This window comes from Patagioenas fasciata, chromosome 14 (genome assembly GCF_037038585.1).
Source record: "Patagioenas fasciata isolate bPatFas1 chromosome 14, bPatFas1.hap1, whole genome shotgun sequence".
Classification (NCBI taxonomy): Eukaryota; Metazoa; Chordata; class Aves; order Columbiformes; family Columbidae; genus Patagioenas; species Patagioenas fasciata.
In genome coordinates, this window is record NC_092533.1 from 8631478 (window position 1) to 8644439 (window position 12962).

The 12962-nt window shown below is 46.5% G+C and overlaps 1 protein-coding gene across 6 annotated transcripts in view; it reads left to right on the plus strand.

Annotated features, from left to right (window-relative positions):
* Positions 1-12962, plus strand: part of KLHL3 (kelch like family member 3) — a 59581-nt gene that overhangs the window by 16460 nt on the left and 30159 nt on the right. For 4 of the 6 annotated variants that reach the window (XM_065849316.2, XM_071814737.1, XM_065849313.2 and 1 more), the window contains 3 exons: positions 4244-4360; positions 7235-7341; positions 12562-12683. In XM_065849316.2, coding sequence (XP_065705388.1) covers positions 4244-4360; positions 7235-7341; positions 12562-12683 — 346 coding nt within the window. Of the gene's footprint in view, positions 1-4243; positions 4361-7161; positions 7342-12561; positions 12684-12962 lie in introns of all 6 variants that reach the window. The other 2 variants (XM_065849314.2, XM_065849315.2) reach the window with 2 other exon arrangements.

Below are 12962 nucleotides of genomic sequence, written 5' to 3' on the forward strand. Positions count from 1 at the left end.
GTTAGCATGTCGCTTTTAATATAAGGATGTGAAGTGCCAGCAGAGGTGTTAGATTGCCCGTGCTCAGGAGGGCAGGTCACCAAGCCTCACTGACCCCTTGGCCAACCTTGCGGGGGCTGAAGCTCCATGGTCTTATGGGACAACCCAGGAGAGCAGACCATGGTGTGCGGGCAGGAGGTGAAAGAAGCTCCCAGAGGCACCCCCAGTGCTGCACAGGCACATGAAACTGGGCTGGACAGGACATGTCTGGCAGTTCTTCTCCCAGAAACACACGCAGAAGCTCATCCTTCTCTGCTCCAAAGGAGAGAGTATTTGAGATCGGCCCCTCCTTTAGAGTGAACTCCTGGTTCCAGTAAAGCCAGTGCTAGAATTGGTTTTGGCAGAGCTGAGATTTTTGTTCCTGGAGTTTACCAGCTCTGCACAGCAATAATCTTGCCAGGGGACAGTTTAGCTGTAAGGCAGGCTTTTATTCTTTCACATAATCTACAAAGACATCTGTAATTACTGCTGGTAACTAAGGCAACCCAACTTTATAGTTGATGCATGTGTGCAACAGAGCTGCGGGTTATGGGTTTTTAAAATACCTTTTTGTTGGTTGGTATGTGGCCATGCTCGGGCAGGAGCTGTGCTGGGAGCCTATGGGTAGCTTGAGCTGAGCCCTGCTAGTGCATCTTGGAGAGGAGGAACACGTGTAAGCAGGGTTGTAGTTGGCTTTGCTGGCTTAATTGGGGACTTTCAAATCAGGGGTCATTTGTTCTATTTGGGGACAGCATTGAAAGGCCATGCAGGAGATGGTGGTGGGGTTGGCGCTCTCTGAAAGTAAGGGCCTCTTTGCCTATTTTAGGAGAACCCTGCTGTCCCTAATGGGAATGTTCATCTGGCCCAGGGAAATTAAATCATCTGTCCATTTGCTCGATGCGTGGCCTCAGATAGCGCAGGAATAGAACAAATTGCTCCTGGCAGCCGCTTGCAAGTCCTGCTGGTGTGGTAGGGCATGAGCTATGCCAGTGTGAAGGTGCTGGGGGGAAAGTCTCTGTGGCCATGGGGTGTAGGAGCTCCTGCATGTCCGGGTGGTCTCGGCCAGTGCCTTGGATCAGAGGACTGTCTTCCTCCTTTGCTTTGCTCCGTTAATAAAGTAACAGTGTAATAAGCATAATCATTCTTAGTGTTGTGGGGAAAAAAAACTCAGGAAAGAGCTATGCAGTGCACTGCTTTGGTCTTCTCAGGGGTAGTTTTTGTTTTGTGGCAGGTTGCATTTGCTTGAAGCGTTTAGGTTCTTGCATCTGTGTCAGTGATCGCTGAGAGTGTGTGCATGAGGGTGTGAAATCTTTCTCGCAGATAAAATCATCCTCCGTGCATTACTGGAACACAGTTCTGTGGAAGCTGAGTCGGTCTCCAAGATGAGTTAAAGGCTCTTAGCCATTAATTTTTCAAATGTGTTTTTTATATGAGTCATTTGGAAAAAAACTTTAAATAGCATATCTTGATTTTTTTGAAACAAGTTTTTAACCAGACAATCTGCAGTATTTTCTTATGGTGAGCCTTGACAAAATGTGAAATCTACCCCTGCTAGTAAAGCTGAGGATGTCTTTTAGGATGCTTTTTAGAAAGTTACTTTTCATGCTTTTTAGGAAGAACAGATTGATCTTTTTCAGAAGTTCTGAAGCAACGTTTTTGCTTTTAAAATACACAGACAAATATTGGTGGAGTTGAGGCTTTATGAAGGCTTGTTGATCTGACATTTACTTTGGTGTTCAATGAAACTTGCGGTGTCCTTTGAACTGTGTCTTTTGCCAGCGGAAAAGTTTGAAAACGATGGAACTTTGGTCTCTGGCATTGGAGTTTTAATAAATGAATCTCAGCGGTGTGCTTTTTCTTATTAAAGAAGCCCCATGATGTTTGTGCGCATCACTTGATTTTGCATCCTGCGAGGTCTGTCTCTGCTGGTGACCGAAGCTGTGTCCCGTGGTGGTCCAGCTGTCCTGTCCCGGGAGCACTGGGTACAGCTGTCCCTGCCGCCACCTTTTGGTTTCACTTTAGTTTTTTCCTTTTATTTCTTGTTTGTTTGTTTGCTTTGCTTCCTGTACGTGTTTTGTCTTTGGAGACTCAAAGTTCAGTGAAGTCGCTTGCACACCCAGAGCCTAATTTTTCACTTCTTGGCTCCGGCATTCTGCAAAGGCAGGTTTAGCTGTTTAAAAAGCAAGACTTTGGCATGTGGTGTTGAAAACTGGGGTCAAACTTCGTTTGGCTGAAGATTTCAACCAGGGCTTTTGAGGGATGCACAGCTTAGTCTGTTTCCCTGGGCAAGGAGGTTCCCTTGGTGGGGTGTGTAGAACTGGGGAAGGGTCAAGTGCCACCACTGCTCCATGCCCATGAACGTGTGACACAGAATGAGTCCAGCTCTCCTTGGGGTCGGAAAAGCTGCTTGTGTGGTTGCCTCATAGCAGATGCTTAAATACAGAACATTTAACAAAAGGTACTTTTTTTTTTTCCCCTTTTAAATCAACCATACTAAGTTAATTGGATGATGAGTGTAACACAGTTGGAGAAGCTGTGTCCCTTGTTTGGGACATGTGCTGAGTGATGTTGTGCTCAGCCTCGCAGCTTCACTTACGACTGAAAATATTTCACTTGCTCAGCAAAGTGACGGAATTGGGCTTGGCTGGTTTTTGGCATTAACCTTCGTCTCAGGCGCAAAGCTGGATGCCACTCAGTATGCAGGCATTTATTCGAGTTGTGGGCAGCTTGGCTGATGTTCAGCATCTTGTTTCTAGAAGAAGGACAGTGCAGCCCACTGAGGACTGCTGGGGGACAAAGAGCTTCGTATGGCCTCAGGGGACAAAGTGCCGGTAATGGCCACCAGTCAGGAGCGACAATGGGCACGGTGTAATGTTCAGCAAGGGCTTCACACTGTTGAGGGGTTGTAAATTGTGAATAATTGTGTTTTGTAAATGAAAAGTCATTGTGTGTGAGCGGAGATATGTGCATGTGTGCACATCTTAGCAGAGGCTGGCAGATGTTCTGGGGAAGGATCCCTCCATGCTTCCCTGGTTTGTACCCATCTTCAGACATCATCTTCTGGTCACCAGTACAGTCAGGATGCTGGGCTGCCCAGACCACTGGTTTAACCTGTTTCAACCTTTTTTTCAATTGTGATATGAGTTCAACTAAGAAAGGTGGCAGGGAGGAAGGGACAAACGTGAAGCTGAGGCAGATGGTCGTTTGGAAGGAGAGCTCTGAGAAGGTCTCCAGCCTGGTGCACGGAGGTGTTGGAGTTGCCTGGAGGTCTGCCGTTTGCTTGGGGGTGGCTTTCAACGTGGACAACCTTCTTCAATTTGTCTCCTTTGCCTGATGGCAAGGGGTTTGAGGGGTGAGCCGTGGGTGTGAGCATAACAGGGACCTGTCTCTAAGTGCTGCTTTTTTCATAGGTGGAAACCTTTAGCTCACAGTGATTTCACACACTTTCAGATCCGGGAGGTGGAGATATTGACCTGGTGTCAATTCTGTATAAAGAGCCAATGCTCCCAACAAAGTAATGAGGACGTGTATGTGCCTTAGGCACCTGTTGGCCTGGTTAAACACAGCACAGAACTGGGTGCATCTGGTTTGATGTTACCTTCATAGCTGGTGGGTCTGGTTGGAAGATCTGTTTAATAATGCTTTCTATATGTTTCAGTGGCACTCAATAGGCGTCTTTCTAAAATGGAAAAGGGATGTCACCACCGTAAAACTAAGGCTTTGAAAGCTGTGCGGAGTTTTAATAGTCCTTTTCTACTTGGCTTAATAGAAGAAGATACAAGTCATGTAGTGTGTGCTTGTGTTTTTCACATGGGACACTGAAAACTAAACTTCTCTTTCTCTGTGTGGATGTTAAAGTATCCGTGGCACTGTTGGAGTTCCCAGTGCTGAAGTGTATTTCTATTCAGTGAAGCAGTTATGTTCTGGCTTGAATTTCAACTTATACTGCTTTCCTGGCCTGAAGCCTGTAAGGCTGAGCTTTGTCCTCGAGTGTTTGGCACTTTTTCCTTTTCTTCCCTGCTGGCTGAAAAGCGGGCTGGATTGGCTTTCAACATCCATGCAGAAGTAGCTGCATTTTATGATGCTCTTCCTATGGTGAACCTGAGCTGACTAACAAACATGCAAGTAACTCCATGCATAATACCCTGTGCTGCAGTTTTAGAATACTTCTTTTTAAAGTGTCATCGAATCAAACTTCCTTCTCCTTTCTTCTCCCTGTTTTTAGCATTAAGCAGAGTTCCCGATCCTCTGAGGCAGCTGAAGATGAAAAGGACCAGCGCACAGTGACTGTCAACCCTGCTCACATGAGAAAGGCATTCAAGGTCATGAATGAATTACGGAGGTACGCTTTTGACTTAATGGGCACCCTCTCTGGTTTGGCAGAAATGTGCTGATTGGAACAGAAAGGCCTCTGGGAGACTTTGGGGGAGGTGGGGGAAGTGCCATCTTTGTCACAGCTAATGGTTGTGCATAGGCTGTTAATAAACAAGTAGGAAGAGACAGCTAAAATATAGCCCTTTTGTGATGGGTTGCTCTTCCCGATCTCAGACCTCTCTATCTTGCCAGCAGAAGGAAGCCAGCTATGGCACAAAAACATTACCTGAGCAATAGCCTTCACTTAAAGATGATAATTCATTTAGCCTTTTCCATTACTTACAGCAAATTCAGCTGTAAACTATGTTCTTAACTCAGCTAATGGTCTGAAAACCAATAATAGAACGTTATAGACATTAAGACACCTACGCGTAATTACAGACCAAAGATTATTAATGTACTGTTCTTATTCTCCGATTGTCACTCAGTCTGGGCTTAGCACTTTAAAGTAGGGGATGGAAAAAAAAACAACAAACCACCAACTCAGGAAGAATGTCAGCTCTCTACTTGCAAATTTGAAAATCCTGATATTAGTTAAAACAGAGCACCTTGGTCTCTATACACAGCTGCGTGGGTACAGGGAGAATGGAAGCTGAAAAAATATCCATGAGCTGCCGTTATCACATCAGCAGTGTGGTGACAGTGGTTAAACCAGAGTCGGTTCTTGGGGGTTGGTATCCCATGAACCAGACAGAAGTTCAGCCAGCATTTCTTCAAGTTCACTTGAGTCGTTGACCATTCAAATAAAGACTTAGAAGCCAAATCTTTAAAATAATTCATATGGAAAGTGCATGTGTTGTGTACATGAATCTATGTGCTCCCTTGCTATCCAGATGGTACGATGGAAGCACATAACACCCTTTAGTCTTTCTGCACGTTCAAAGCACTCAAAAGATGCGGTAGGAGCCAACTCTCTTCTACAGATTAACTAGCTTCCCAATATATACGTTCTTTAGTGCAGAGAAGGATTAGAAATGTCTCCCTCCACAGATGTCTGACAGTGATTCTCAGCTGTATAGGAACAGAAAATAGAAATATCCTTCCCTTGTAACAATTACATGAAACAGAATGTGTGTTGTGGTTTTTGTGTGTTTTTTTTTTTTAATTGTCATCTCTCTAGTTCGTTCTTTGTACTGAGAGCAAAGGATATGAAAACAGCGGTTTGTGCAGCTATAATCAGAAATCTGTTTTACTACTATTATTCCTTTGTTAGTTGAAGCATAGTGGGATTAGCTGGAGATGACCATATTTCTTAGTGCCTGTAGTTCGGCAGGTCTTGTGCAATACCAAAGTGATAGAAGACTGAAAGCTGCCCTTGAGCACCTGTTTGATGCTTTCTTCCTCTGGGAACTCCTTTTTGTCCAGCTCCTACTGCTGTTCTGGCATATACAGTGCTCAGTCTATTGTGTGTGCATAGAGCTTGCCATCAGTTAAGCTGTCAACAAGCAGCGTCAATAGCTACCTTCAATAGTAGTGCCTCCATTCAAATGCATCCAGCAGCCTCATACAGAAGGTCTAGAAAAATCTTGCGAAGCCTCTAGCCTATGTGCTATATGTTGTTCACTTGAAACTTTTAGTTTTCAAATGTAGATAATTTCATGAGTGGTACTTCAGATAACTATAGTCAAAGAAGAATTGAACAGGGGACGTTACACATAAGCCAAGTGACTTGTTAAAGAGCTCCTCTCACTGCCATCACCCCTTCCAAACTGGGGTGAATGTAGAACAGACTGCCAGTTCCTACTTACTGAAGAACCCTGGTTTCCAGCCACAACCCTCCATTTCAGGAACAGTTTTGTTCATGTATTCCAATATATGGAGGAGAAGAGGAGCCATCCCTAGCCCATTAGGAGCTCTGTGTGTGTTTGTTTGCTATGCATTTTCCTAAAGACAAAGTGCAGCGTGGTGATAAGCATTTCTGAAGAGAAGGCCACATCTAGATTTACAAACACGGATCCTTTCCCAGGCTTGGCATTTGAAAAGAACACCCTTATTTTGCATTTGTATGCTCAAACATCTTAAACCAACTCATTGGGAGGCTGAGCACTCCTAGCTGTCTGCATCTCCCAAGCCCTCTGCAAACATTAACTAATGAATCCTCAAAGGATGTACGTGGGGCTGGTAGAAAAGGTCACTAGTTAATGAAGTGACTTTTTCAAAGCTGTACCATGAGTCAGTGGGGGAGTTCAGAAGTTTTTTGGTTTCTGTTTGGAAGCCGGGTTTTATCTCAGCAGCTCTTAATCCCAGACTAATTCATGTGGTAAGCGAAGTCTTCAGGTCCATGGATAAACTCCAGGGACTGACGTCTTCTTGGCTGGGGCAGCCTCTGCACTGGTCAGCATTGGGAGATGTTTTGGTGGTCACATTCATGCCAAACATGCAAGTAAAGAGAACTTCATTTTTCCACTCTGCCTTTCCCCTGTGGAAAGATGAAAGTGCTGCTGATGTTCCCTGTGTGGCTCATTCTTGCCTTATAGATCTACTAGAGCTTGGATCCAGCTAGTGCCTAAACTCTTCAACTCTTCTGCGCCTTCTCCGAGCCCTACTTGTTTGAGAGGTGGAAGGAACCCCTCACCCATCTGTTCCTTGGGCAGCATGGGGAAAGCAGAACCACAAACAGGGCAGCAGTATCAGTAGGGTTCAGGCTTTGCTTTGTAGGCAGACACTGGTAGGACCTGGTAGCTGAAAGATTAGGGGACCTTCCACTGGGATTTGGCAGAAGCTCAGGTGCCTTGTCTGCAACAATGGGTCTTCTGCTTCCTTTTTCAGGCTACAGCAACATAGCTTCTTGCCTGACCAGGAGTTCTGAAATGATCTTTGTCTTTTCTGGTGTTTGCTTCAGCAAGCGGCTCCTCTGTGATGTGGTGATTGTGGCCGAAAGTGTGGAGATGGAAGCCCACCGTGTGGTCCTTGCAGCCTGCAGCCCTTATTTCTGTGCAATGTTTACAGGTACTGTTCTCGACACCAGACACTGTACTTGGGTTGAAGGGGCCATTGCAAACTCTCAGAGGCTTCTGGCTGTGTCTCTGGCCGGAGCTGCAGCACAGGCAGTGGGCCTGGCCTCAGGGGAAAAGGTTTCCTTGGGAGAAGAATGGGTGGTAAAACAGTGGCCCAGGTTGCCCAGGGAGGTGGTGGATGCCCTGTCCCTGGAGACATCCCAGGCCAGGCTGGAGCAACCTGATCTGGATTAAGTTGTCCCTGCTTGTTGCAAGAGGGTTGGACTGGATGAGCTTTGAAGGTCCCTTCCAACCCAAACCATTCTGTGATTCTAAGATGTATAGTTAGGTCAGGGCTTTGCACTTGATGGATGGTGTTAGTCATCCTTGGCTAATTCCTTGAGGCACAATATATGGGTCTAGGGTGGTTGCATAAGTGTGGGGTGAGTGGCTAACGTGTCACAAGCAGGTTACTATGAGATTTGGCTCACTGCTTTTTGGGTTGTGGTTTTTTTTTCTTTTTTTACCCCTTTAACAAGACCTTGGGTCATGCAAACACATCATTAACATCAAGCACGTGTGCAGTGCCCTAAATGTTCATGGTGCACATCAAAGAAGTTGCTGGCACAGAAGTGGTAGTTTCAAGGCTCAGCCCTGCCAATGCTGATTTGCAGTCACGGATGTTTAATCTCCCATGGCACTTTTTGCTGCTGCCCAAAATAACGCTGTTGTTTTCTCGATCCCAGTGTGTTTTAGCAGCCCTGGCTTTTTGCAGGGTGCGTTGCTGCAGTCCAATATATTTTGGTAATGGCAGATGCAAACTCGGTGTCAAGGAAGAAGGGGGCAAAATTCTTGTTCTGAACTCCTGATCCTTACAGCAGGTGCCCTTAGGGGGCTGTGCCCAAGTGGGGCAGCAAAAAAAGCACTGCAAATCCCAAGGCAGAGGAGTAGCCAACTTATTTAAGTCATTCTAGTAAAATTAGCCTGATCAGGAGCTCTTTAGCTTCCTTTCATTTTCCTTGTCCTGCTTTCCAGGATAGGAACTGACTTGAGGAAATACAAAGAAAATTGTTTGTATGCTCTAGGGAATGGCTGTTGTCATCCCTCAGCTTCACCATAAATAAGATTTGGGGGTTTTGCCCCTGTTTCATGTTCCTTTGTCTGTGGTCTAGGGGCTGCTTCTTCCTTTTGAAAGCCTTGTAGTTAGACCTAATTTTATTTGCTTTACTGGAAGCAGAACACAGCATTTCACAGGAAAAAGCTTGTTATTTTGGAAGCTTTTTTACTTCTGTAATGGAAGGGGAGGGAAACCTCAGGTCTAAACAGACATCTGAATGTGAGACAAGATGTGAGGTTCACCGTGGTGGCTTTATCAGTGTGGTGAGATAAGGTGGAGGGAATTGGTGTTTTCTGGGGCACTGGCTCTACTGTGGGTATTGGCCGTGCTGGCGAGGTAGAAGAGCAAACCCTGCTCAGAGGCACCTGTTTGCACAGGACACCCTGGGGAGGACTTGCCAGTGCTTGTGATGCTTGTTCCTGATGAGAAGTTTAAAAAAGAAAAGTTATTGGAAAAACCATCTGATCCTTAGAGGTCACCTGAGTGGGAAGGCGGTGGTGCAGGGCTGCTCATGTTTCCCTGCAGGAATTCTCCAGGCCATGTAATCCCTCACGCTGTGAGTTAAACAGTAATCAGCTAACCGCCGTCATGTGCCTGGGTGACAGCCTTGGTGGCCCCAGTTCCCCTCCCCCTGACAGGTCCCGGGGGCACTGGGTCAGGCAAAGACCAGTTCTCCCTTCACTTTCGCTCCAGCTAGTCCCAAATCTCTGAGATCTGGATTTCTCTCTTGCAAAGACGGAGTGCATGATCTCCTTCCACCTATGTGGTGGTTCACTCTCTGTAGGGGGAGATTTTAAAATCACAGCTTGAACATTATTTGGTTGTTGTGGCTTGGTGCGTGTGTTGTTTGTTTTTTTTTTAGCTCAGGTGTTTGCAGGACTGGGCAGGAGCTGCTTGTGCATGCTGAGTCCCTGCTGGAGAAGCCGCTTTTTGGGGGTGCGGGGAGCTGGAGGGGTTCCCGGCACTGCCGGCAGCCATGCAATAGTGAACACTCAGTGTAAAGCTGTGAACAGTGGGAACCAAGCTGGCACCCACAGCTCAACCACCTTCGCCTGATGCTTGCGCTGCGGGCGCCATCCTGTTAGGCTGGGCCTGACGTTGGACTCCTGACTGACTTAGGAAAGATCCCAGTGTCATCACAAAGACATCTAGTGTTGTCTGGTTAGGCGTTTCTCTTTGAAATAGCCTTGAAGTCCTAAAATGAACAGGCACATATTCAGTTTGTATCTTCCGCCGCTGAAGGACAGACCAGACCCAGCACTTCCTAACTGACTGTCTTCTTCCTTACTGGCTTTCTAGAGCATTTTGGATGGTGGCTGGTCCTTGTTGCCACAATTCTGTGGGGATGTTTGGTGACAGTAATTGCTATCAGTTTAGAAGAAAACGCAATTGTTTCAGAAAGGATAACAGGTACTCCAGTGATGCTGCTGGGACTGTTCCTGCCAGATACCCAGGGGAATTTCAGAAGTGCTGAAGTAGGAAGCAGCAGTGCACAAACCTCGCTCCACGTCTCACACAGTGCTTCAAAGCACTCGCCCTGTGCACGAGAGGCTGCGGTTTTATTATCCACTGCACTTGTGTGTTCTACCTCAGTGCATCTCTCTGACTTGAGAAGGAGCAGGAGCTGTAGCTGTGTGCTGGGAAACCTCTCTGGAGCGCAGAACGTGGGCAGCAGTGCAGGCTGCCGTGGTGCGTAAACAAGGTGTTGCGACCTGCTGCAGTTTCGACTGTAGTTTGTCTTGTGACAAAGCAACCGAGAGGGGAATGGAGGAAGCACTGTCGGGTGTCGAGCATGGTGCATGAAGAGCTTGCCTTCACGAGGGCTGGTATGTGCAAAGTGTATCCCCTTTCTCAGCACAGCTCTTGTGCGTGACAGATGGTGCTAGTGCTTTGAATTGTTCTGCAGTTAAGGTATCTGGTAGGGCTGGAGTCTGACCTGTGAAAGACATCTTAGGAGGTGTGTTTTTGTGGGCTTTAAAGCGTGGTGCTCTGTGTGTGTGGGTTTTTTTGTTTGTTTTTTCCTGAGGGGAGGTTGGATGAGATGCCTGAACTGACCCACCATTCTGCTTCCCGCAGCTGTGCCGTAGAGCTGCATTTGCCGTGGCTCTGTGCTTGGAGGAGGGGGCAGCTCATTGCCTGCTCCTGGTCTGCACCAGCCCCTGCCTTGGTTCACTTGTGATGTCTTCAGGTTCTTCCTTGCTCCAAAGTGTTAGATTCATCTGGGGCAGCACCCTCTGGCAAGTGGTGCGTGATCCACCATGCCAGCATGGCTGGAGAGGTTGGATCCCATCTAACCATGGTGTACAGCATGAGATTCCTCTTTCTCATCATGTACTGGGCTGTTACCAGAGCACAGGCAGCGGAGGCTGTTTGCGTGCAGGGCTGGCAGCTTGCTGGTGGGTGTGGAAGCCCACACAGCCTTTATTTTTGTTGCCTGTGTCACATGAACACCACAAAGACGGATGGTGTTATTGAGTCGGTTCCTCTGAGCTGTTTCTGCATGCATCTCCAGGTGTGTGTGTCTGAGCCTCCCCTGTGCCCTGTGGGTGCCACAGGGCTCCAGCTGCTCCAGTTGTCCCTCCTGGTTTAGCTGGGTGCTCCTCACAGGCACCTCCAGCCCCATGTGGGCTGATGGCAGGGGGAAGGGGTGTGTGGAGGAAGTGTGTGAAGGAGACAACATGTATTTGTCAATTAAAAAGTTTTATGTGCTTTGAAGGCCTCCCAAATGTAGGTCATTTATCCCTTTGTACTTATACATTTGTATTCATGGGCTTCTCTGAGTAGCATTTTATTATTTAATTTTAAAAATTGAATTTGCAGCAAATATTATTTCAGTCTGCATTTCCCTCGGGATGTTGTTGGCTTTCCTAATACTTTTGGTTTGACCCCACTCCTGTTATTTACCTCCTTATTGGCATAAGTGAAGCCCACGAAGTTCAATTTCCAGGATCCAGATTTTGCTTAAGTTTGGATGCCCTTTAGCATCTGACTCTGTGCTGTGCATTTAACGTGCCTGGGCACATCTAGCTGTGCACTGCACAGAGACGTGGGCTGTAATTGCTTCTCACACAGGCTGCAGGAACTATTTTTCCTCTTAATCCCTCAGCAGTACTGAGTCACCACATTTCTTAGAGTAGTGATTATTCATGCCCAGGTTTAAGAATTGGCATTTCTTCACACTCTCTTTTGTTTAGCTTTGTGGGTTTTGTTTTGTTTTATTATAGTTTTCTTTCTGCTTGGGAGTTTGTTCTTTCTTTTTTGTGGTTCCCCAAGATCTTGGTGATTAAAACCTGGGTGAGGTCACCGTGTGTGGACACTGGAAGGGGCCTCAGGGAGCCCTTTCTCCTCCTCCCCACGTTATGCTTTTCTTGCTGTGACGTGCTCATGTTATGCATGGGGTCTGTGCATATGGTGCCTGCACAGCGCTGACCGTAACAGCGATGGGGAAGGTGCACGTAAAGCACCAGTTCATCTAGAGGCTCTTACACAGGTAAGGGTTTCACGTCTGTATTCACAGGGGAAGTTATTGCTCTAGTTCTGTGTGCTTTTATTGTTGTGTGTTTGGAGAAAGGATACAGCTTGGGTCCAAATGCTGCCTTGTCTCGAGGGTGCAAGGTTGGGAAGGTGAGAGATGAGAAATCCATCTTTTTGCACAGTGCTTTGCATGAGGTGTAACCATGTGGTGAGGTTACAGCAGGGTAATTTGGGAGAGAATCTTGCAGTGCATTGGATGTAACTGCTGGCACGTGTGCTTGGTTTACTCAGCAGGTTTCAGGTTCTTCCTAAAGAGAGTAATGCTGCCCTGCTTTTATTGTAGGGTATACTACAAAGCACCCTAACTTGGCTGTTGCAACTTACTCATGTACTCACGTATATAATTTTTAAAAAAACTAATATATAAAATACGTATTTAAAAAAAAAAAGACCTCCCAAGACTTTGTCCACAGTCTCTTTGAGTCTGTCCCTGTGCTGAGACGTGGTTGAGGGTCATACTGGGTATTTTTTTTTAGCTCCTCTGTGTCTGAATACAGTTGAACCATGGCAGGATGTGCTGGATGTGTGGGGAGCAGGGTCCTGAAAAACAAGGTATAACTGTCCTTTTGAAATGAATTTCAGGAGACATGTCTGAAAGTAAAGCCAAGAAGATTGAGATAAAAGATGTTGACGGGCAGACCCTGAGGAAGCTGATTGATTACATCTACACCGCCGAGATCGAGGTCACAGAAGAGAACGTGCAGGTAGGTCTGGTTCAGTGGCTCCTGTGGAGACCCAGTAAAAATCTTGAAATCAAAGGTACAGGTCCTTCAGGGGAGAGTGATATCTTCAGGCTGCAGAAAGTAAGAGACTGAGCTTGAAAAGAGCTACTTCCAGCCTCTGTTTAGTCTTGAGGCACTTTGCTGCTTTCCTCGTGTTTAAGTCATGTTGCATTTAGCTTTTGTGTCAAGCTCTTATAACGAGAACAGGCATTTACCTTCCAAGAAGCTGTGCTGACTTGTAGGTCAGTCTGTCGAAGGTCA